The 24,462-nt window shown below is 33.5% G+C and overlaps 1 protein-coding gene across 1 annotated transcript; it reads left to right on the top strand.

Moving 5' to 3' along the window:
* The first annotated feature begins 1,117 nt into the window (after positions 1-1,117).
* Positions 1,118-20,223, top strand: LOC143042645 (dehydrogenase/reductase SDR family member 11-like). The gene is made up of 7 exons (XM_076215058.1): positions 1,118-1,230; positions 3,207-3,358; positions 7,644-7,847; positions 15,638-15,732; positions 16,616-16,736; positions 18,158-18,310; positions 19,389-20,223. The coding sequence occupies exons 2-7, from the start codon at positions 3,227-3,229 to the stop codon at positions 19,428-19,430; spliced, it is 747 nt and encodes a 248-aa protein (XP_076071173.1). The 5' UTR covers positions 1,118-1,230; positions 3,207-3,226; the 3' UTR covers positions 19,431-20,223.
* The last annotated feature ends 4,239 nt before the right edge of the window (positions 20,224-24,462 follow it).

The following is a 24,462-nucleotide window of genomic DNA, read 5'->3' as shown; positions in this document are numbered from 1 at the left end:
TATGAAAAATATGGAATTCTATCATAACATAATATTTCTAGTAAGCATTAAATCAATATGTCAATTTAAAGTTTTCATTTACAAACAGGTTCTGATCAAAACGAAAATAAATTAATGACAGAATTAAATGCGTGACCTCCTAAAAAATCCTTTTGTACAGGTTTTGGGATATCAGTTAAATTTTAAAATCCACTTTTAACTTCATACCTTTACCTTTTGAGAACATGTATGGATGATATATTAACTGTGATATAATTGCTTATATTAACCAAGGCAGAAGAACTCTACATAAAATGTAGGCACGCCGGAAGTGTCCTTGGAAAACTTTGTCCATCAAAAGTTTTTATCAGTTTTTCGCAGCGTATACTTTGCCTGTTTAACTTGACAAAGATATTTACATCTGTCTTGTTCATTTTATAAAAGGAAGTTTTCATGCTGTTTACTCGAGGCTGTTTATAGTTAGGAATCACAGGCACTTGTCTCAGAAAAAAAATCCTATATACCTTAATATAACGTTATAATGTTATATTAAGGTATATACGGAAAAAAATTCGGAGACAAGTGCCTGTGTGAGGAATGAGTGAGTAAAGAGTAAAGCAGTCAACATTTGGAACCGTCGTCACTCAGTATAAAATTGAGAATGGAAATCGGGGGAATGGGTCAAAGAGACAACAACCCGAACATAGAGCAGACAACAGCCGAAGACCACAAATGGGTTTAAACAACCAATTTTATATCACAGGTAATATATTATCCATACATGTTATCTAAAGCTAAACGTATGAATTAGTTAAAAGACATATTGAAAGTATACATTTTATACTACATGAATTACACGGTAAATAATTGTCTTTATCTCTTTTTTTATGATAAAATTTGAATGAGGCAGCCTCATTCCGCCAATGAAAGCTACACCATTGCCAGCTAAAGTCCGCCTCTGTGTGCGAGATTTTCTCGCCGCTGCGTTGACTGAGACCCATTGGTGTCATTCGGCTGTTTTCTGCTCTTTTGTCGGGTTGTTGTCTCTTTGACACTGTCTCCACTTCCATTCTCAATTTAATTTTTCTGATATTATTGATAATCATTGCGCTCATATACTTTGTAAAGATTGATGTTGGGATGATTCACGCTGTCTATACTACATGCGTATTTAGTTAGTTATTATGCAGTTTCAATCTGTCACACTTGTGTCGGATAAATCGATATATTACGGTACAAAAGGTTTACAAGGTACGTACAACTTTTTATTGTAGCTCGAGGCAGATTTTTTGTTCATGGATTCGTTTTTTCTATATTAATACAGTATTTCAATGTTGTTTTTTTTTTTATGTATGTATGTTTTTCATATTGATAACGTTTAGATTAATAAAGCACTGTAGTCATCGATGTTTAACATATACACGAATAATGCATTTTAGGTATATATGTGCATATTGTCTGTTATAATCGGCCGTGTAGTCAGCACTTGACTAAATTCTCCGATGATCCTTTATTATTATCTTCTTCATATCATCCGTAGGTTAAGTAAAACTCACTTAGAAATGGTTTGATTCCTCAAATTGACACGAAGCACAAAACACTCATATAATGAAGGCAACCGTGTGACAAGAACCGATCTAAGAATAGTCGCAATTACTGAAAACTAATTCAAAAGCCAATTGATAATAAATAAATAATATTCTCCGACACTTAACTATCAATCAGTAACCATCCAATGAAATTGAATATAGAGACGTCATAAACAATCCGAAAAAGTATGACATTGGCATGCACGGTGAATTATAAAGGATCGGTAATTCAGTTATAACATAGGCGAATGGCGGAAATAAAGGGAACCTGTGATTTTGGGGAGATGGAAAAAGGGCAATTTTTTCGTTACTTCAGATGGCGGGGATCAAATATTTGTTGATAGTTTGTTCTTATATTGTACTGTTACACCACTCAAAATAATATCTACGGGAGGAAAACTTGGCATTTTTAACATCTTTCTTTCTTTCTTTTGTTCCCTTTCTGACCTGCAGAGGCGAACTATGCAGGGACACACCCGTCGTTACAACCCCCCAAAAACAAACAAAAAAAGACCTCGCTCAGCGCATTTGTTAAGGTCACAATTTAACTTAATACAAAATACAATAATAAATTCTTGGTTTTCACCATGTTGCTGAAATTGAATGAATATAAAAAAGAAGATGTGTGCCAATGAGACAACTCTCCACAAGAGACAAAATGGCACAGAAATACAATAGGGAACCGTACGGCCTTCAATAATGAGCAAAGCCCATACCGTATAATCAGCTATTAAAGACCCGAAATGACAAATGTAAACACAATTCAAACGAGAAAACTAACGGCCGAATTTATGTACAAAAAATGAACGAAAAATATGTAACACATCAACAAACGACAACCAATGAATTACAGGCTCCCAACTCGGGACAGGCACATACATACATACTGTGACGGGGTTAAACACGTTAGCGGGACCCCCCAATCTAGAATAGTGGTGTAGCAGTACAACATAAAAAGAACGAACTATAAAAATCAGTTGAAAAAGAAGGTCATTTGTATACATGTTTGACATTTACCCATACGACCTTCATTCAATTTCAGCACATTTAGTTCGTTTGTCCGACGCTGTATTGACAGTAAACAGATTATATCCTGGAATAGATTTCTGAGGCCACAATAAAAATATCTCATTTGTTGAACTTGTATTTATGTAATATTTTTTAATGTTGATAAGAAAAAGAATTCTAAGCATTTACAGTTTATTCAATATTAAAGCATAGGTATTGAAAATTTTTAAGGATGGATAAACTATTATGTCTTTGGAAGAGGGGCTAGCACTTCTTATCTTGTTTTCAAGACTATTATTGAATGAAATTGATTCACTGATAGATAAAAGAAACGCATGATGAAACATATGTAGTAAATATTGACATTTTTGTATACCTTTTCTTGCACATATGTTCCATTGTATATATTCATACATATATTGACTTTTCTGACTAGGGTTTCCTTCAATTATTGTGTAGATGTTTAATTTGGATAATTTTAGGAATCCATCATGATAATAAAAACTGAGATAAAAACAATAGAATCAACAAACGGTTTCTTGCATAACTGTTCATCATTCTCGAAGTAAACATTTGTATTATCTGTTTTCGTGAATATTTTTTTTTTTAATTTTTTTTTATTTCATAAAGTTTTAAGATACTAAAATATTATGGAAACATGGAGAAATAGAGTTGCCTTGGTAACTGGGGCATCAATGGGTATCGGATATATAACATGCAAGAATCTAGCTAAACATGGCATTAAAGTTGTTGGATGTGCAAGATCTGCAGAAAAACTGAAGGTGGGTGTAATTCAAACTAGAAATAATTCATAACGAGGATATAACAGATTTATCAAACATATCAGAATGAACAATTAACATAACCAGCCCCCTTTTTTATCTACTTAGATTACAGTTCATATTCATGTTAAGAACGGTTAAACAGATTCTTTAGTATAAATAGTAAAATAAGAGATTGTATCAGAGTTGACAAAAATAGAAAATTAAAAATTGAAGTTTAGTGCAAACAATGATTTTTTTTATCCAAATCATGTTCCCATGCATATGTGTCTGTGAAAAGCATACACTAACGAAACTTATAACTATGAATTTAAGTGTTGGCTTGCTCTCTCCTATTGCAGATCATTCAGAATTCGGATTCAATAGTAATTTCAATTCCACATCAGAAACGGTACAAATGTATTTCTTAAAATTTTTGTTTACAGTATAATAAAGTCCAATAAAAGTTTGAAAATGAGCTCTTATAAAATTCCATTATCTGTATATTTTAAAGTGAATCCATGCATTAAAAGTTAAAAAAAGAAATAGCAAGCTGGTGTCAATAAATAGCTATAGTTAATCAAAATACAAAATATCTTATTTAATCGTAGTATTCTCTTCATTTACAAATATCTAAATACAATAAAGAAATCCACGTTTTGATTTTTGTTTCAATATTTTTTATTGTTTATCTGTATCTACAAAGAGCACAAGAGTAAAACAAAATCGTCACCTTGGCATTTCTCAATATATGTTTTTAACGGTAAAACACTTTCTAAACACTTTATTTATATGACGATCGATGGAGAATCATTGCTTCTTTTTGCAAGCAACATAGGAAAACTATCAAAATAGACACCGTACAGACATAATTTGATATTGATTTACTTCGTAAAAAAAATACAATTTTCTCTTCATGGATTCTGGTGGTTTCACGAAGTTTAAAGGGAGTGAAGCATCTAATATTTAATCATTCCAATCATAGATTCAAGATTATCTCCCGTTAAATGATTTAATTCAAACTCAGTGGCGAATCCAGAAATGATCATAAAAGGGGGTACTGACTGCTATAAGAGGGGCGGGTCCCGCTCCAGTGTTTCCCTAAAATCATAATTTCTGTCTTATTCAATTGTTTATGCCATTGTTCTTTACACAGTATAAACAATGATATATTGTTACACGACTGTCCCAGGTTAGGGCAGGATCCATCTAACATGTTAACCCCGCCGCATTCTGTTTGTATGTGCCTGTCCCAAGTCAGGAGCATTTAATTCATCGGTTGTCGTTTGTTGCAGTGTTCCATTATTGTTCTTCGTTCATTTTTGTGTGTACATGAATTAAGCCGTTAATTTTCACGTTTGAATTGTTTTACATTTCACGGTCATTTTTGGGGCCTTTTAAAGCTGACTATGAAGTTTGGACTGTGTTCATTATTGAAGGCTGTATTGAACGGTGACCTACAGTTATTAATTATACCCCACGCAACGAAGTTGCGGAGGGTATAATGGTTTTGACCCGTCCGTCCGTCCGTCCGTCAGTCCGTCCGTCAGTCCGTCAGTCCTGTTTCTTGTCATCACAACTCCTCTCAAACCACACAACAGAATTTCACGAAACCTTTTCAGATAATAAGGACATACTATGTAGTTGTGCATATCGACGGGAAATTGCGATTCAATTTTTTTTCTAGGAGTTACGCCCCTTTGAACTTATTTACTTTAATGTACTGCTGCAACAGTTTGTCATCGCAACTCCTCTCAAACCACACAACAGAATTTCACGAAACCTTTTCAGATAATAAGGACATACTATGTAGTTGTGCATATCGACGGGAAATTGCGATTCAATTTTTTTCTAGGAGTTACGCCCCTTTGAACTTATTTACTTCAATGTACTACTGCAACAGTTTGTCATCGCAACTCCTCTCAAACCACACAACAGAATTTCACGAAATCTTTTTATATGAAAAGGACATATTATGTAGTTGTGCATATCGACGGGAAATTACGATTCAATTTTATTTCTAGGAGTTACGCCCCTTTGAACTTATTTGCTTCAATGTACTACTGCAACAGTTTGTCATCGCAACTCCTCTAAAACTACACAACAGAATTTCATGAAACCTTTTCAGATAATAAGGACATACTATGTAGTTGTGCATATCGACGGGAAATTACGATTCAATTTTATTTCTAGGAGTTACGCCCCTTTGAACTTATTTACTTTAATGTACTACTGCAACAGTTTGTCATCGCAACTCCTCTCAAACCACACAACAGAATTTCACGAAATCTTTTTATATGAAAAGGACATATTATGTAGATGTGTATATTAACAGGAAATTATTATTCAATAATTTTTCTTATACAATTTTTTTCTTCTTATACTTATTTAATTTCTTCAATGACAATGTGGGGACGTGGGGTATGTGAGCGTGCTCACTAAGGTTCTTTAACTTCTGTGTGATTTTCTCTCTTGTGAAGAGTTGCCTCATTGGCAATCACACCCAATCATCTTTTTAATAATTATTTAGAAAAAACTCGTGTTAGGATCTTCTTATACACATTTTCTGTTATGTCATAATTTTGGCATGCTATTTTTTTTCAACCTTTAGTAGATTGTTGTTATTTTTGAGTAATGGTTGCTTCTGTGAACTCGGCGAATTCTGCCTCCAATAGACCTAACCTTCATATATCAAGCTAAAGACTGGACAACACAAAAAGGGGTGATTTCAGGTTCTTCGCAAGGGTAACAAATCATATTACTACATTTGAAATACCCCAAAATGTGTCTGTCAGAGGCAATGAAGTTATAAATTAAATAAAAAAATATAAAAAAAACCTAAAGAGTCGTCCCAGAAGAATAGAAATGCAGACACAAAAGCATTAATGTCAAACAAGGGACAAATTAACGCTTATATCTAGAGACCTGAATTAAATTACTTACAAGACTTAGTGATAACAACCTATCGGGGCCTTTTATAGCTTACCGTATGCGGTATGGGCTATGTTCATTGTTGAAGGCCGTACGGTGACCTATAGTTGTTAATGTCTTTGTCATTTTGGTCTCTTGTGGACAGTTGTCTCATTGGCAATCATACCACATCTTCTTTTTTATATTGAGGGGCTTACCAGTATTATGTCAAATATGCTTTATACGACTTTTGCAGATATGATCTGATACATGTACCAGTATTTTGCTGTTGCTGTAAATATCAAAACATACCCCTAAGAAGAAAGCTTGAACAATTTCATCAGTCCTCGATCGTCTGTCTCCCAATCAATCCCAATAAAATAGCCGTTTTAAATTGTTATGACTATTGATGTTACAAATATAAATTCAATATGAAGAAAATGGTCATGCGTGGTGTTGAAATATCACAGGAAAAGAGAAGTGTTGTGGTTTTTTTTGTTGCTTTTTTATTTATTAAAACCCAAACGTCGAAATCAAGTCGGCGAAAGAGACTTTTTGTTTTTGCGATTCCTCTATTGTGGTGCGTTTTATTGTCAAACGTTATCCCGCTCTGAACTCGGTCACGAACTGTTTATGTGTTTCTTGCCTTTATTTATACAGTCTTTTTTTTTAGTTCAGAAGAAAATACCTCCCCTTTGGAGTTAAATGGTTGCTCCCTTAGTCGAAGACAAACGGACAACGCCATGACAGAAAAAACAAAAATCAACGAAAAAAAAAAAACATCAGTCAATAAATAACAACATAGTGAACCAAAGACTGATCACCACGATTCACAGTAAGAAAAAACGGGATAAAATCAGGTGCTCCTAAGGATAAGTAGATCTTGCTCCACATGTGACCCACGTCGTGTTGATCACAAGTACAAATCATTGACGACGGTTCTCATTTCCGGCTGATGATGCTTCCTGATTTAAATTACAATTTAATTTAATTAAAATTTAGAAACGAACTGTTTTTGATACATGAACACGATTTTTTTTTGATTTTTCGAAAATCAATGTCGTTTTGATTTCTTTTTTAATTAATTCTTAAAATAAGTGGTCGGTGATTAAATTATAATCAATTAAATATGTACAGTGTCAGTTTTAGAGGGTAACCACAAGTGTATACATGTTAATTTTTGTAAGAAAAAAGACACCTCTGCAATTTTGTTTGAGACTTATTATAATATACACCTTGCCAATGTAAGCGTTTTAAACGCCATATTTTTTTTCTGTTCACTGTATGCATAGTGTAATAATTTGACGCATACCACTTAAATAAGATTTAGTGTGATGTATTATAAAATTTATATACACGGCGAGAATTGAATCAATATGATTTCCTGATCTTCTAGGATTTGGAAGAACAAATTGTAGAAAATGGTGGCCAGTTCCTGTCAATTATTTGTGATTTACGAAAGCAAGACGATATCATGGAGATGTTTGAGATGATAAAAAAGAGATGGGGAGGTGTTGATATTTGTATTAACAATGCTGGTTTGTCACTGGATGCTCCGATTATTAATGGAGATTTTTCTTCATGGGAAAACATGTGGCAGGTGAGTTTATCGTTTCGTGGGGAAAATGTGGTTGGTTATATAATAGAGTATCACTGAAGCATGACTGGGTCCGCCCTCCTTTAGGTCAGTCAGCGCCCCCTAATGAAAAGTTCTGGATCTGCCACTGGGATTTTGCAAGTATGTTGATCACTGATCATGATATTAGTTTGGTTAGTGCCGGCTCTGATTGACATATCTTGATTCATAAGGCAAACAAACTTATTTCTATACTGAGAAATGGTTTATTTACTGGCACCAGAAAAATACAAAATGTATTGCCGGCGCCGGATTTTTTGTTAACTTAGGCAGCAACCAGGGGGGGGGGGGGAGCTTTTTGAAAAAAAGTTTGTTTCCAGTTTTTGGAGAAAAAAATAATTTGTTTTTGATTCTAAGAAAAAACAATTGTTTGTTTCCCCCTCAGCTGCCACTCTATGTAATGCTAAAATTGAAAGAAAAAAAATTGTTTTCGACTTGTGAAAAAAATAGATTGTCCAGAAAAAAAAAATCCATAGCCCCCCCAGAAAATCAAATGGTTGCTGCCTTATTGTGCTGGCATAAGGTAAGTTCAAACTGATATTGTTTACACATATTCAATTCAAATAGCTGAGTGACTTTTATTTCAAAAGCAAGTTTAATCAAATCATTTTTTAACAAAAAATATCTGAAGCTATGTGATTGACTTTGTTATATATGTATAATATTTTATCAAATTTATGATTCAATGAGATTTTTTACAGTTAAACATTCTGTGATTCAAGTTATTCTTATGATACATGTACAACATGCAACATATTAGACTGTCATTAAATTGAGTTGTTTGTTTTATATCTATGAAAGTTCGCATAAATAAACAACAAAACATTGTATATAGAATCACTATTTTTTTTTATAAATTGTATATCATAACGAGTCTCATAGGTGGAAATCGGAAACGTGATTTCCTCGCAGAAACATCTTTGATTTCATTGTGTACCATTTTAAATCCGAAAATAAACAAAACAACTGCGGCCGTAAACAAAAGTGATAATCAAATACAATAGCTGAAAACAAACAGGGCCACAGACCAATCCCGTTGAAGGCGTAATTTGATAGAGCATCACAAAACAAGAAAGCTATCATAAAATTACTCGATGAGGAGAAAAAAGATTGTCATTTTAATGTAAAGTTTTGGTGATTTGTTTACTTAAAAATATTTTGATGTATTCAGATGTGATAAAAATGATTCCATGCAATTACTTTCTCACCGTATACAACATTTCTTCAAGGGCTCGATGATTACCGAAAAGAAGGTAATTTGTTGTCATTAATTATTTTTAATTTTCATATCTATGAAAGTGCTTTCGCATGTTCTTAACATTGTACATAAGGTGCACTATTTTAAATTAATCGTATATCATACATTTATTCGAATCTCATAGATGGACATCGGGAACGTGATTTCCTCGCAGAAACATCTTTAATTTCATTGTGTACCTTTTTAAATTTTAAAATAATCACAAATACAAACACTGACAACAAACTGGGCAAAAGACTAACCCCGTTAAAGGCATTCTTTTATAGAGCAAAGCAAAACAAGTAAGCTATCATAAAATTACTCGAAAAGGAGAAAAAAGGTTGTCATTATAATGTAACGTTTAGGTGATTTGTTTTCTTTAAAATAATTTGGTGTATTCAGATGTGAGATAAATGATTTCATGCAATTACTTTCTCACCAAACACAGCGTTTCTTCAAGGAATCGCTGATTACCGAAAAGAACTGCAACTGCTACATTATTTTGTTTACTATGAATTGTGGTTTTGATTATCTATGCAATTGCTTAGGCATTTACAACCGTACATTGTATAGAATAATCGCTATTTTTTTCAAATCATCTGTCACTAAGTTATTCTTTCTCAAGTTCATAGTTTTCAAAAGACGTTTCCTTCCAGAAACATTTATGGAGGAAACATGTATGATTTCATTTTGAACCTTTTTAAATTTGAAAATGCACAAAACAACTACGGCCGTAAACAAAAGTGATAATCAAATACAAACACTTAATACAAATTGGGACACAGATCAATTACGTTGAAAGACATATTTAATAAAGCAAATGAACACAAGATAGCTATCATAAAATTACTCTATAAGGAGAAAAAAGTTGTCATTTTAATGTAACGTTTTGGTGATTTGTTTACTTAAAAATATTTTGATATAATCAGATGTGACAGAAATGATTTCATTCAATTACTTTCTCACTAACAACGTTTCTCCAAGGGCTCGATGGTTACCGAAAAGAACTACAACTGCTACGGCATTTGTTTACTATAAATTGTGGTTTTGATTATCTAAGCAATTGCTTAGGCATATACAACCGTACATAGTATACGCTATTTTTTTTCAAATCATCTGTCACGTAATTATACTCGTTCTCAAGTTCATTGTTTTCAAAGACGTTTTCCCCCAGAATCATGTAGGTGGGAAACATGTATGATTTCATTTTGAACCTTTTTGAATTTGAAAATGAACAAAACAACTACGGCCGTAAACAAAAAGTGATAATCAAATACAAAAGCTTTAATATACAAATTGGACCTCAGATCAATTCCATTGAAGGACATGTTTAATAAAGGAAAAGAAAATGAGAAAACTACCGTAAATTACACGATGAGGAGTAAAAAGTTTGTCCTTTTAATAAAGGCACTGGCTACGGTTACATGGAAATGTAACAATAATAAAAATATTATTGTTACATTAGAGACTAAATGCCGGAATGCATGGTTGGGTAAGGACCTGTTTAATTACGAATGTAACAATAATTATTGAGGCTACGGTTACATTGCGTTATTGTTACATGAAAAAAAAAGCAATGTACGATGGGACTAGTAATATGTACTAAATAATAAAAGTTGAGGACATTTATTACATACATTTATAACATACAATTTATTTACTGTAATTTTTTATTTACAATGACAATTTCTACAAATCCAGTAAGTTGTTTTTAAAGTCCGACACATTTTTGATGAACGAAATTACGTCCTGCACGGATACGTGTACATACAGAATTTCTTAGTATTTAAGTTACAGTTAGCAAACTTTGCTTTTGATTATCAATTTGCGTCAAGTTATAAAGCTGTATGAAATGTATGTCTTGATATTGTTTCAGTTTCGTTTAAAACGCATCCCAAGTTTTATTTTTTCACCATAAACAAAATTGGTCCAAAGTATAATGACAGTAATAAGAGTAGGTGTGCAGTTAAATACTTTAAAAAAGTGAAACCATTGAACTATATTTTTCGCCTTTGACAGTCACACTCCTAATCTTGAGTAGTATCTTTAAGAACATCAAAACCATTAATACGTAGTAAAACTATTCAAGTTGTACACCATTTGTTGAATAATAATATTTTATTATTTATCAGTATTAAATTACAAGTATTGTTTAGTACATATAAAAGAATGAAGCAATACAACTATAGAAGATTTAAGTTTAATCAATCTAGCGTGCATTGCTGTTTTTCATGTAACAATAACGTAATGTAACCGTAGCCACAGTAATTATTGTTACATTTGTGATTAATCGGTTCCTCACCCAACTTTGCATTCCGGCAATTAGTCTCCAATGTAACAATAATATTTTTATTATTGTTACATTTCCATGTAACCGTAGCCAGTGCCTTTAATAAAACGTCTTGGTGATTTGTTTATCAAAAAAAATGTTGATGTATTCAGATGTAATATAAATGATTCCTTGTCATAACATTCTCACAAATGCAACTTTCTTCAAGAGCTCGCCAATTACCAATATGATCTGCAGTCTACAGAATCAAAATAAACCGAAAAAAGCCCATATGCAAATAGAAAATTTATATCCGATAATGCAAAACACAATACAACATCTTTACTGGGAAACCACTGAGCTGCAAAGAATTAGCAAACCAGAATTTTCCGAAACAGAAAGATACACATTCTGATTTCACATAATTTTTTCAAGTTTGTAAAATCACTTCTTGGGATACGATTGCTTTCAAGCAATCTGTAGACTTATACCAGTGGCTCAGGTCTATGCCCTCACGTCAACCGTTTTATTCTAAACACCAAGGAACATCTTAGATTCGTACGGATTGTCTTGCTTTAAAAGGTAGAAACAAACAAAGGGATTGAACTTAAACAACTTTCCTATTATGTTCTTTATATAATCTTCATGTTTGATATTTCCCTTGACTTATATGCCTGTTTTTAACAACACGGAAAATCAGATTTGTGCAGTATTTATATTTAGTGTTTATAAATTTCGAAACACTTCAGAGGGAATTCCCCAGTTTTGATAAAAATGCGAGAGTTCTCTGAATTCCGATCAATCTATTTCTGTCATATAAAAACTGAAGTGGAGTTTTTTTTATATGTCACCGTTATGAAACTGATATGTATGTACATTTTGTATGTACTGGTAAATGCCTCCGATATCCGAAGAACCCCTCGAAAGCTGCGAGGGTACAGTGGCATCCATGTACACTCCCTATTGGGATTAATGGAGATGTGTCACTAACGTATATTTATACGACAATTATTTTTACAAGGACAACTCAATCCCACCCAACACCAAGGGAGTGCTAGGACACCGGGAAGTCTGTTATTATGGTGGAGGAAGCCGAAGTACTCGGAGAGAACCACCGGGCCACTCAGTGGAAACAGACAAACCAGAGAGATATCAGAAGATTGATCTCCAGGTCAAGTAGGGAACAACTTTGACCAACCGAGGCCCCCAAAGTACCCATTCTAGTTTAAACTCCGGTCTGGGTACCAGAGATGTGTGTGAGAGGGTGAAAATTACCCTTCTGATGTACTGATATTTTTAGCACCCCGAGTGAGAATCGAACTCGGGACCTTCAGCACTGTAGCCATCGGTCTTAACCACTAGACCACGAACTCACACTATTTTGATATTGTACTTCAATAAAGAAATAGAGAACCATCTAGGTCGTTTAATTAACATTTAATACACGTTCTCGCTCCAGGGTTTGTTTGGGTAATTGTGCGCATGCATATAGTTTTTCTGACTTTAAGGGGTATTAGATTGAATGATTGCTCTGGATTCCCCACTCAATTGATTAATTTAAAACTCATGGGAACTTTTCTATGTATGTCTGCTATTGAGGGTTATTGTTGTTGCATAATTTTAAATCATCTGCATCATTTAAATTACAATAAATGTAGTCCACATCGTAGAGCTTTAACTACAACACCCCTTCAGGCGAAATGGGGTCTTCCATATTATCATTTCGATTTGTCTCCCTTCCTGAAGTAAATTCCGTCAATTCTGAGAGACCAAAATATACGATACAAATTAACTTGTTCTGTCGATAAACGTCGTATTATATTAAAAACAATTGCAATTTAAACCGAGGGATGTGTACGGAAAGGAGTCATGACCACTGACCCAAAGGAAATTAAATGTTTAAAGAGTTAGGAATGGGGTTCCTCCTAGAATTAACGTACGAAAATAGGTGATAAGATTATAAAGATACAAAGTGAAATACCTTCTCACGTGATTGCTGTGTAAACTTGGAATTGATAGTACAAAAACAAAACACAATAGGCCTAAGTACATTGTTCATACACTTGTATCCGGGATTGGCTATTTTGTAACTATTCAGATTACGTAAATTACATTTTACATGTGCAGTTGTCTTGAATTAGTTTTGAAAATAGTAATATCCAGCTACATTTATACATGTGTCAATGAAAACAATGGCAATCGTATCCCTCAGAGCAATCTGCTCTTTGATTTATAGTACAAATGGTTACACACCATTATTCCGACGGCCCATTAGTCCGACAGCTCATTGGTCCGACAACCCATTAGTCCGACAACCCAATAGTCCAACAAGGCATTGCTCCGACAGCCCAATACTTCGACAACCCATAAGTCTGTCACTTATCAAGTTAAGTACCAGGGTATCAGGGTAAAATAAAATTTTTCTGTCTGTATTATTACGTTTAGATATGTAATAACATATTTTAAGAAATAACTCCGTATATATAACATAAGGCTAAGGTAGTTCGAATACTTTCTATATACTCAATTCGAAATCTGTATATAGAATATAACAGAAAAGAATATTTCATTTTCCAAATTCAAGAATCTTTAAAGAGCATATAATCAAGAACAGACATTGATGGTACAAGCTATTGATGATACCCCCGCCCAAACATTTCGGTAAACAGGAAGTTTTTGAGTTGTGAATTTGAAAAAGCATCACACAGTATAACTGACTTTTATAAACCTTGAAACCAAATTTCAGAAATCATTGTATTGTCATTCCCCCCCCCCCATAATAGTAAAGTTTTCTTGACATCAAAAATTTATCATATTTATATCTAACTTTTTAAAGTTCTTACATGTGCTAGAAATATGGTGAAAGAGTTCCTCCCTGAAATTATTATAAATGAAGTGAGCATTGGATTGAAAAATGACGCTCATCCTCAACTTTATCAGCTGTACAATACAATTTTTTTAGTATCTTACATTTTCAATTCTTAGGCAGCTACCATTTGATTTTTGGGGGGGGGGCTATGAATTTTTTTTCTGGACAAACTTTTTTTTTCGCCTCCAGCGAAATACAATCTATTTTTTTGGCGAGAAGTTGAAAACAATTTTTTTCTTTCAATTTTAGCATTACATAAAGTGGCAGCTGAGGGTGAAACAAACATTTTTTTCCTCAGGATCAGAAACAAATTATTTTTTTCTCCCAAAACTGGAAACAAACTTTTTTTTCCAAAAAAATGCATAGCCCCCCCAGAAAATCAAATGGTTGCTGCCTTAATGTAATGGAAGAGCACGGATTCTGAGTTAACATATGAACTACCTTTCTTAAAATCAATAATATCCAAATATTTCTTTCTTCTTGAAAACAATCTGTAAATGAAAAATAAGTGTCAAGTTTCCAACAAAAAACATAATGTACTAAATTTTTATTAAAATTAGACAAGTTGACAAAGACACAAGCGAAACAAGAATGTCACACATTATCTTAGATTTTTTACTAGTTTGTTATTGGCTTTTATACTGCACTCATTGTACTGTACTTAGTGCCTGCTTTTGATGAATATCTAAGTTACATGCTAATAGAACATGTGACATTACTAGAAAGAATAGCTTCTCTACCTTCATGATAAATTTCGATTTTGATAGGCTCTATGAATTAATGCGTCACAAAACTAAATATGATGCATCATCGAGCTGCTGAATGCTACATAACGCAGACTATAAAATATCTTATAAACCTGAGTAATTCGAAAAAAACACATGCATGGAATTTTAAACTCTTTCAAATTTGAAGTACACTCTTTGTAAATATTAACTATTTGGTTTATAATTTCTTGTGTATCTGGTTCCATCTCAACATTGTCAAGTCCAATGGATCTCATAGATCCCTCTTTACCAGTGATCTCTATAGTTAGTCTCACATGTAATTGTAACACCTTCTACCTTATGAACTCACTTAATACTATACAATGATTGGTTATTGCTACTTGTAACCCTTTGTCATCCCAGTTCATATTGGAAAGTCATGATCCGAATCATGGCTTTTGTGATTCTACTCCTGTTTTAACGATTTTACATTTATCATCGCTCTTTGACTTTTAATTCCACAAAGCAATACACACAGTACCCACTTTATTGTAATGTTATTCAATAATAAATATTAGAAAGTTGTCAAAAAGCTGCTCTTATTGGTGTTTTCAATTGTTAATTGAATGACATGTATAATTAAGATTATTATTTATAGTTCTGTCTTTCTAGGTGAATGTGATGGCTCTATGTCTTTGTATAAGAGAGTCTGTGAAAATGATGAGGGCCAATGGAGTTGATGATGGTCATATCATAAATATCAACAGGTGAAATCTTTATTTTAAGTGTAGTTTTAAATCAAATATTAGGTTGATATAAGAATTATTTCATAAGCAAACATATACTTTAATGTTTCTTTATCATATATTATATTGTTATTAACTGGCTATTTCTGTATTGGCCTCGAGACCCGTAGGGTCGAGGGGCAATACTTCTGACTCAGAATTTATACCAGTGACAATACAGAAACAGCCAGTTCATAACACTTTTATTAAATAATCCAACTTTTTCAATACAGACTTGTTCTGAATGCTGTATAACATACATCAAGCTTGAATAAAAGGCCAATATTTCCAATACGGACTGGTAATGATGTGAATATAAGGCCAATATTTCTAATACGGACTGGCAATGATGTGATTATAGGGCCAATATTTCCAATACGGACTGGCAATGATGAGATTATAGGGCCAATATTTCCAATACGGACTGGCAATGATGTGATTATAGGGCCAATATTTCCAATACGGACTGGCAATGAATACTTTTTCAGTATTAAGCCGGGCCGAAAAGCAATATAGATCACATGATTTATATGACCAGGACGACGTCACCAGTATGACACATGCTGTTTTGGTAGAATTAGGGCTGTTTTAATCGTATAATTTAAGAAACGGTAATAATATGGGATTGCTAGATGATATGATGCACATTTATTCTCTTTGCATTCATTATTGAAAGTGGCAAGATTTTTATTGAGTTAAGTTATACAAGCTGAAGATGCATAAAGATACTTCTCTGAAAAATTAGCCAATGAAAATATGAAACTTTAATTGTTTTGGTCAACATTGCAGGATGCATTGGTGCTTTAGATGCTGTTTGATTGTCATTCACGAAAATGTGTTTACTTTATCATTACTATATTTAAAGTTTATCTGGACATCGTTGTGGCAAAGCACACTTTTATTCAGCTACTAAACATGCAGTGACTGCATTAACTGAAGGCATAAGATGGGAACTAAGAGAAATAAACAGTCATATCAAAATAACAGTAAGTTTAGAGCTGTATTAACAAAACTTTGGGCTTATAAAAATCACTATAAAGTTATTAAGAAAAAATATCTTCTATAAGCCACAGTGGCTTCTTAAATGACTTAATGTTTTGTCAATGACATTGTTTAAAATTATGACCCCTTAATTATTCTCATTCTAACCATTAACTGTGCTTTATTTTGTAATTCATTTGATTGTATAGCTCCAATTTTGGGCATCATGGTTGGTTGATAAAATATCTTGTATCTTGTACACCTCATATCATGGAATTCATTATCATTTATTCTAGTCATTCATATAAAATATTACAACTAATCTAAATTTTAATGTTGTTAAATATTGCATTGAGCTATAAAAATCAGGCATATGACCACACTTTTAAATTGCAGTTTGCCATTCATTATAGGAATCACCACACATTATATAAATGATTTTTTTTTTTTTTTTATAACATCTGTATAGTTTATGTTTTAATGCTTCATTTATAGGCATTATGTTTTCTGGTTTGAGTGTCTGTTTGTTCGTTCATCTGTTGAATCATTTGTCCGTCTGTCCTGCTTCAGGTTAAAATTTTTGGTCAAGGTAGTTTTTGATGAAGTTGAAGTCCAATCAACTTGAAACTTAGTACTCATGTTTCCTATAATATGCTCTTTCTAATTTTATTACCAAATCAGAGTTTTGTCCCTAATTTAATGTTCCACTGAACATAGAGAATGATAGTGCGAGTGGGGCATCCATGTACTATGGACACATTCTTGTAACATTTTAATATGCATCCTGTTTATTTTATTCATGAAAATTAATAATGCGTTAACTATCGATTCACACATATTGATCATCTTTTTTTCTTGTCACTCTAATTAAATTATTGTCAATTGAATTATTGTCAGTTTATTGTCTCAATACTTCATGCCATAACCATTGAATATAAATGTGTTGGTGAACATAGATATTGTCTATTGTCTATTTATTCACACATGTACATCATTTAGAAATAAACCCCTATATATACACATACTGTGGTACGTGAATCCATATTGGGTATCTTGGATGAGAAATTCACAATAATGAAAACAGTTTGGTGCCCAGATATTTCATTTAGCATCCTGGTAAAAAAGGGGAAATTTGAATTACCATCTTGTTTCTTAAAATTCAAGCATCACATCAATAACACAATCTGTATAAAGAAAACCACTTCAGATAGCATCACATTGATGATTATAGCATCACATTACCATGCTGCTGAAAGGCCTTTGGGAGAACACTGAGTCCAATTCTGAATTTTGAATGAATATAATAAGAATATATATTTTTCAGTAACATTTACACTCCATCATGCTGTTATTGTCTGCTCTTTTATCAACACATTTTGTTGGCAACCCAGAGATCCCTTATAACATATTTTATTTGTTGTTACAGAGTATTAGTCCAGGCTTAGTAAAGACTAACTTTGCCTATACTGCAGTTGGAGAAGTGGCAGCTGACGAGTGTTACAGTACAAGACAAAGTCTGGATCCGCAGGACATCGCCAATGCCATTGAAACAGTTCTATCTTACCCATCACATGTTCAGGTGAATGTATTTTGTAGTAAAACAAAAATGAGAATTTGAAACAACGAATTATTAGAAATGTTGCATGGCATGAAAATAAGGATATTTGAAAATTGTGTATGTAAAAAAAGGAACTGGTCAATTTATTTATTACATGTCTAGCTTACATTATATTTTACATTTACTCAATCTTTACTTATCTACAGCATCTTACATTTATATAACATCTTGCCTTGTTTCGGAGCATGTGACTAATTGATAAGTGCATATAGAGATGGCTTTGAAATAAGATTTTAAAATATTTTTTTTGTAAGTTTCTTTAAAGTTAAAAGAATTAAACTGTAATATTCTATCAGAGACAAAGTTGTTTATATATATATATATATTGATCTTTGGATATAAATATTATATCATTTTGTTAATATTCTCATTATTGCTTTCATTGGCAAGGACTTTCAAATTTTGGCCCTGCAAGTAAAACAGAGAAAATTGCCATTTTCTGTTTGTACTGGTAAAATTAAAAAAAACAAATAACCTGTAAAAGGACAACAACACATATCTCGAGTCTAGTTTGGGCTGCTTGTCTTAGCACAATTATTCTTAGTCTTGGGTATTAAAAACTGTTACATCATTGGTCTACATACCCACCATCCATTAATGATGTTAGATAGCCAGTTATTACATTTGTCTTTATAAATGCAAATTGCATATAAGGATTGTAATGATGCTATGTCATTACTACAATGGCTTCCATTTTTACAAGTTATAAAACTATTTTGCATAATGGGGAGATAACTTTGGAGAAGTAGACTCCTGACTGTTAATAATAGTGGAAGGAGACTAGATTCATTTATTTCTTTTTGTTACATGAATTTACTAAGCAGAATCTAAAAATATTTACATGTATAAGTATTTTATTCTAAAACTTTTGTTTCCCAACATAATAGATGAGTTAGTTTTTTCCCCCAGAGAAAGGTGTTTAGTACTTAATGTCTAGGTTTGCTAGCTATTTCACTTCATAGAGCAAGTATGCTTGTTAAAAAATGATATTAACTTAGTAGGTATGGAGTTCAACTCTAAAATATCCTTTATTTTACAGGTTAGTGAAATGATGATTCGCCCAACAGAACAAGTTGTGTAGGAGTATTACATGAACAAAATATATTATAATAAAAGTGATGATACAATCATATAGATGAAGCTCATTGAGAATGTTTTGCTGTTTGGTAGCAAATTACCAATAAAAAGGAATCCATGATATTTAGATTGAGAACTATTAGAAACTTAAAAAAACAGCAACTATATATAGTAATGTATGAAATAAGTGTACCCTCTGATTCACTAATTTCCAACAGCAGAAATGTAGAGATGTTGAAGTTAAGGGCTTTGACTAGAAACAACATACAGGTTATGCATTATATTCATATGCTAGCTTGATATATGATTATAAATTAGTGTTAGGATCTAGAGAAAATGTTTTGTTTTTGATTGTTTTAAATGGATGCTTTGCCTTCTCAGTACCTGTATTGCGCACAATGCACATTTAAATTGTTTCCTCATAATACTGTAATTTCATCTCTGATGACAGTAACTGACATGAAAGCTTTTTGTTATTGTTTAATCAATAAGTTAATTTTTGATGAAATCAAGCACATTTTATGTGTGGACCCTTTAGACCTGTTTGTGAACCGATTAAAATATGGGGCCCAAAGTCCAAAATATAAATACACGTTGAGACTTAGCTATAGCATATAATAGAATCCTAAGAATTCAATACTGAAATTGGTAAAGAAATTAAGCAATTCATCAAATTTTAAGAACAGTTTTATTTTTTGCCCCTTTTTTTACTGTATTATTGTATATCGTTGTAAATTTTAGATGTTACGTTTCTGAGTGTTTATGTGATTTTATTTATTAAAAGGGGTGATTTTCTATTTTTCTGATAATGCTTTCAGCAGTTATCATGAAACTTTGGTGACTACTTTATATCTATTAAGATAAACTCCCTTGAGTTTGGAATGAAGAGTGATGTCCCTTGTTGCTAAGGCTCGTTGAGATAGCACTCCGTTAAAAAAGTGTAATTATTAATGAAATAGAGGTAAGATGGATCCACAACTTGAAGCAATATGTAAGCGTATGAATGCTGATCGTATGAAACGCCTCCTGAGTGTTCTACAAAACGAAGAAAGTAAATCTGACGGAGATGAAATGAATGAACATAATCAAAACAAAGAAAAAATGGCGTCTTTTTCTGAAGTAGTCACTGGTAAATCTCAAAACAAACAAACTGAAAACAATCAATCTGAGACACCTCAAAGTAATAATACCGGGAACTTTGTAAAACCCATCTTTCTTAAAGACGAAGATGTACATGGCTCAGTAAAACCCCCAAGAACTCTTTGGCTCACAAATGTAGAGATATACAATGCCATAGGTACCAAAGTCCCGGTGTTATATAGCCATTCTTCCCCCATGCCAGTTTTTCCCCCGGGGGAAAGACTGGCATGAGCCAATGTTTCCCCCGGGGAGATTTTGGATCATTGTCATTCTTCCCCTGCGGAAAGTTGACAATACGTATACATATAGTAACTTTTCCCCCAAGCCGATCTTTCCCCCCATGATATAGATTTCAATATATGTATATGCATGTCTGGAAATTAAACCAAACAGTGTTAGAATTATATTTAGTTGTATACAAATTTGTTGTTCAAATTTACACAAGTTTGTCTACGATTTTATCAGTTTGTCAATGTGTCAACTAGACTGTCTTTCTGTTCAGCAGTTTTCTATGTGTCCCCTAGTCTTTTTACATTTTTAACTGTCTATCTATATATCCACAAGTCTGTCTACATATTCATCAGTCTGTTTACATGTTTACCATTCTGTCTATGTCCCCTAGTCCGACTAGACTACATTTTTACTGGCTTTGAAATACCTTTCAGTGTAAAAAGCGAATACGTTTTACTTTCATTTCGGTGCTTTGTGTCTTGTTTTTATGTAAGTGATTATGGTGCACCGTCACCGTACTAACATTTTAGTGAAGTCAATTGCCGATGATATTTTACAGTTTTTCTTGCGGTTGGAGGAGGGTTGAGTTTAAGGCCGCCATGTTCTTTATGTGTAATTCCAAAGCCAGGAACATGTAGTACAGTGATTGTTGTCGTTTCATGTCGGTCATGTTTTTTTCGTAAATTTTTCTTATAAATAAGTCCGTTAGTTTTGTTTCAATTTTTTCACAATTTTATGGTCGGGGCATTTTAGCCGACTATGAGTTATGATGGTTTCTCATTGTGAAATGCCGTACGGTACCAGCGGCCTTTAATTACTTACTACCACGTCGAATTTGTATCATGAGTGCTGGAAAGTGTTCGACCCTATGCATCTGTAGGGCAGGTTGGTTTTTTTTTTGTAGATCTTGTACATCTTAAACTATACTGTGGTTAGTCCTTGTACTTCTACGTCTCCCGTACTGGCTAGAGAGAGTGCTCATATCTTCTCTGGGTTGGATGAAGTTTCATCCGTATCGGACTTCTTCTCCTGAATTAAAGCTTTAAGTCGACGAGTATGCATCTCTATCCGTGCTTTTGGTGAGTTCTATTACTTAGTAATTATACTTTGCATGATTTATCATGTGAAGTCATTTCACCATATTACTTTGGAGACATCATAGACGTCTGTCCTGGGGAAAATCTACTACTTGACCAGAAGTGGTTTAAGTAATTGTATTCATCTAGTTAATGATACCAAGGGTTCACGAAAGAGAATGGATGTGATCATCACATCAGATTGTGTTTCTTGTGTATAAATATAACATATATATCTCTATAAATACCTATCAAAAGTATAGTCGTACGATGAAGCTTTGGTAACTATAAACTGATAGAAGAAAAGTGACTATTCTTTTTTTTTTCATAAAAAGTTCTTACCGTGACGTCGCCGACGTTATATTCAAAGGCGGAAAATTTAGCTTCTCACGCTAACTGTGGGGGAAAAATTGGCCTGATCCTATTTTTCCCCCCATAACGCTGAGGGGGAAAAGTAGGATCATGCCAATTTTTCCGGGGGGAAATATTGGATGGATCCAGTCTTTCCCCCCGGAAAATTTGGCATGGAGGAAGAATGGCTATAGGACACCGGCAGAGTGTATTAAAGGTATTCAACAGATCAGAGAAATGTGGCGCCTTTATATGGACAACGAGGAGGACAGACTGTCTTTGTTAGTGACAGGGCTTAACCTGCGTGGCAGGCAGGTGCCTCTGTACTCGCAAAATCCTCGCAATCCTGGTAGGCTTCAAGAAAATACTATTCGTATTAAGGTGAAGAATGTCCCTCTGTCCGCTGACGATGGACAAATCCACAGAGCTCTAACTCTACAAGGGTGTGACATTCAAGACCTTTTCCGAGAATATTTGAGAGTCAATGGCGAATTAACAGCTTGCCAGACTGGTGACAGAGTGGTAATCAGCAAGGTACTAGACAAGACTATACCAAGAAATCTGCAGATAGGCAAATACATGGCTAGGGTTTTCCATGCTGGACAACCTGAATTCAACAGAAGCATCAATTATGAAAACAATGTAAAAACTTGTCATAAATGCTTGCAGCCTGGTCACTTGATATATGAATGTCCAAATGACTGGGTTTGTAGAACTTGCAAAGAAAGTGGGCATAAAATGATGGACTGCCCAACTGACCTTCAAAGTGAACATAAAAATGATGACAACTCAGAGGTTGATGATAATGAAAGTGCAAAAGTTAAAAATAACAAAATAAGTATATTTTTGGTTTTATTTTGTTGTAATTAAATCATATTCAGCTTGTCTGTTTGAAGACCCCATTTGTCAATTTGTAATAAACGCTTGTAACTGTTTACTAATTTAGTAAGACAGTTGTGAATGTTATGTTACAAAAGTATACCTTTCAAAGCAACAGTAGTCAACCAATTTTCAAAGACTGGGTATGCAAAAGATTTTAACATGTAAAGTCAAGTTTTAGAATAATGGTTATGAATTTTGGACAAATGAGACATTAATCTGATCTCAAGGGCAGGGTACAATCATATAATGAAAGAGGGACGAAAGATACCAAAGGGACAGTCAAACTCATAAATCGAAAATAAACTGACAACGCCATGGCTAAAAATAAAAAAGACAAACAGACAAACAATAGTACACATGACACAACATAGAAAACCAAAGAATAAACAACACGAACCCCACCAAAATCCAGGGGTGATCTCAGATGCTCTGGAGGGGTAAGCAGATCCTGCTCCACATGTGGCACCCGTCAAAGGCAGGTGTGAACGGGAATGTTTCTGCAGCTGAATGCATCACAAAAGTACCCAAAGAATGTTGATAACTCCCTCAAAATAATGGTGCAAAAAAGGGAAGTATATATTACAGAGCTCCAGATAAGAATTCACAAATTGGGGTTTTTACCCACCATTTTTTAATGTAATTGAGTGATAACGTTTTTTAATTACATTATCAATTCCAATTCACCCCTCAAGCAAATATCAAATTGGGTTTTTCACAACCAAGCTCCTTAATGTATTGAGTTTTTTCATCAACACAATATTGAATATAAGGCATTTTATAATAACATTTTATCAAACCGAGATGTTCATCCATCTTAAATATGTTTCTTTCTTTGTATATGTGATAGCTGTGTTATTTGGTTTATACACTGACGAGCAATTGTAGGTTTAATTTGTGTCCGGTTTCAACCGTTCTGCCAGTTTTGTATTTTCTCACAATTTATATAAACTGCAGCTGGTGTCAATAGTTGGGCAGTAACTATAATTACCTTTCTAGATCACATATGATCACCCTACAGTTTAGGTTGAGTAGGTGTGGCTACGTGTTTAGATTTTTATGTATTATTTGTGAACATAAGCCCTTACCGACAAATAAGCCCTGCGGCAAACATTTGCCGCAAACATTTGCCGCAAACTTGCCGCAACCATTTTACCATGCAAATGAAGGTTGCGGCAAGCTTGCTGCAAACATAATTATGCAAATTAGATTTGCCGCAAGCTTTCAGCAATTGTTTGCTGCAAGCTTGCGGCAATTGTTTGTTGCAAACTTTCGGCAAACTTGCAGGAACTACACATATATATGTAACACTCCCAAACGTGTCCTTCCCCCCAAACGTGTCCGATTCCCCCAAACGTG

This window comes from Mytilus galloprovincialis, chromosome 1 (assembly GCF_965363235.1).
Source record: "Mytilus galloprovincialis chromosome 1, xbMytGall1.hap1.1, whole genome shotgun sequence".
Lineage (NCBI taxonomy): Eukaryota > Metazoa > Mollusca > Bivalvia > Mytilida > Mytilidae > Mytilus > Mytilus galloprovincialis.
This window is presented reverse-complemented; position numbering and strand designations above follow the sequence as displayed.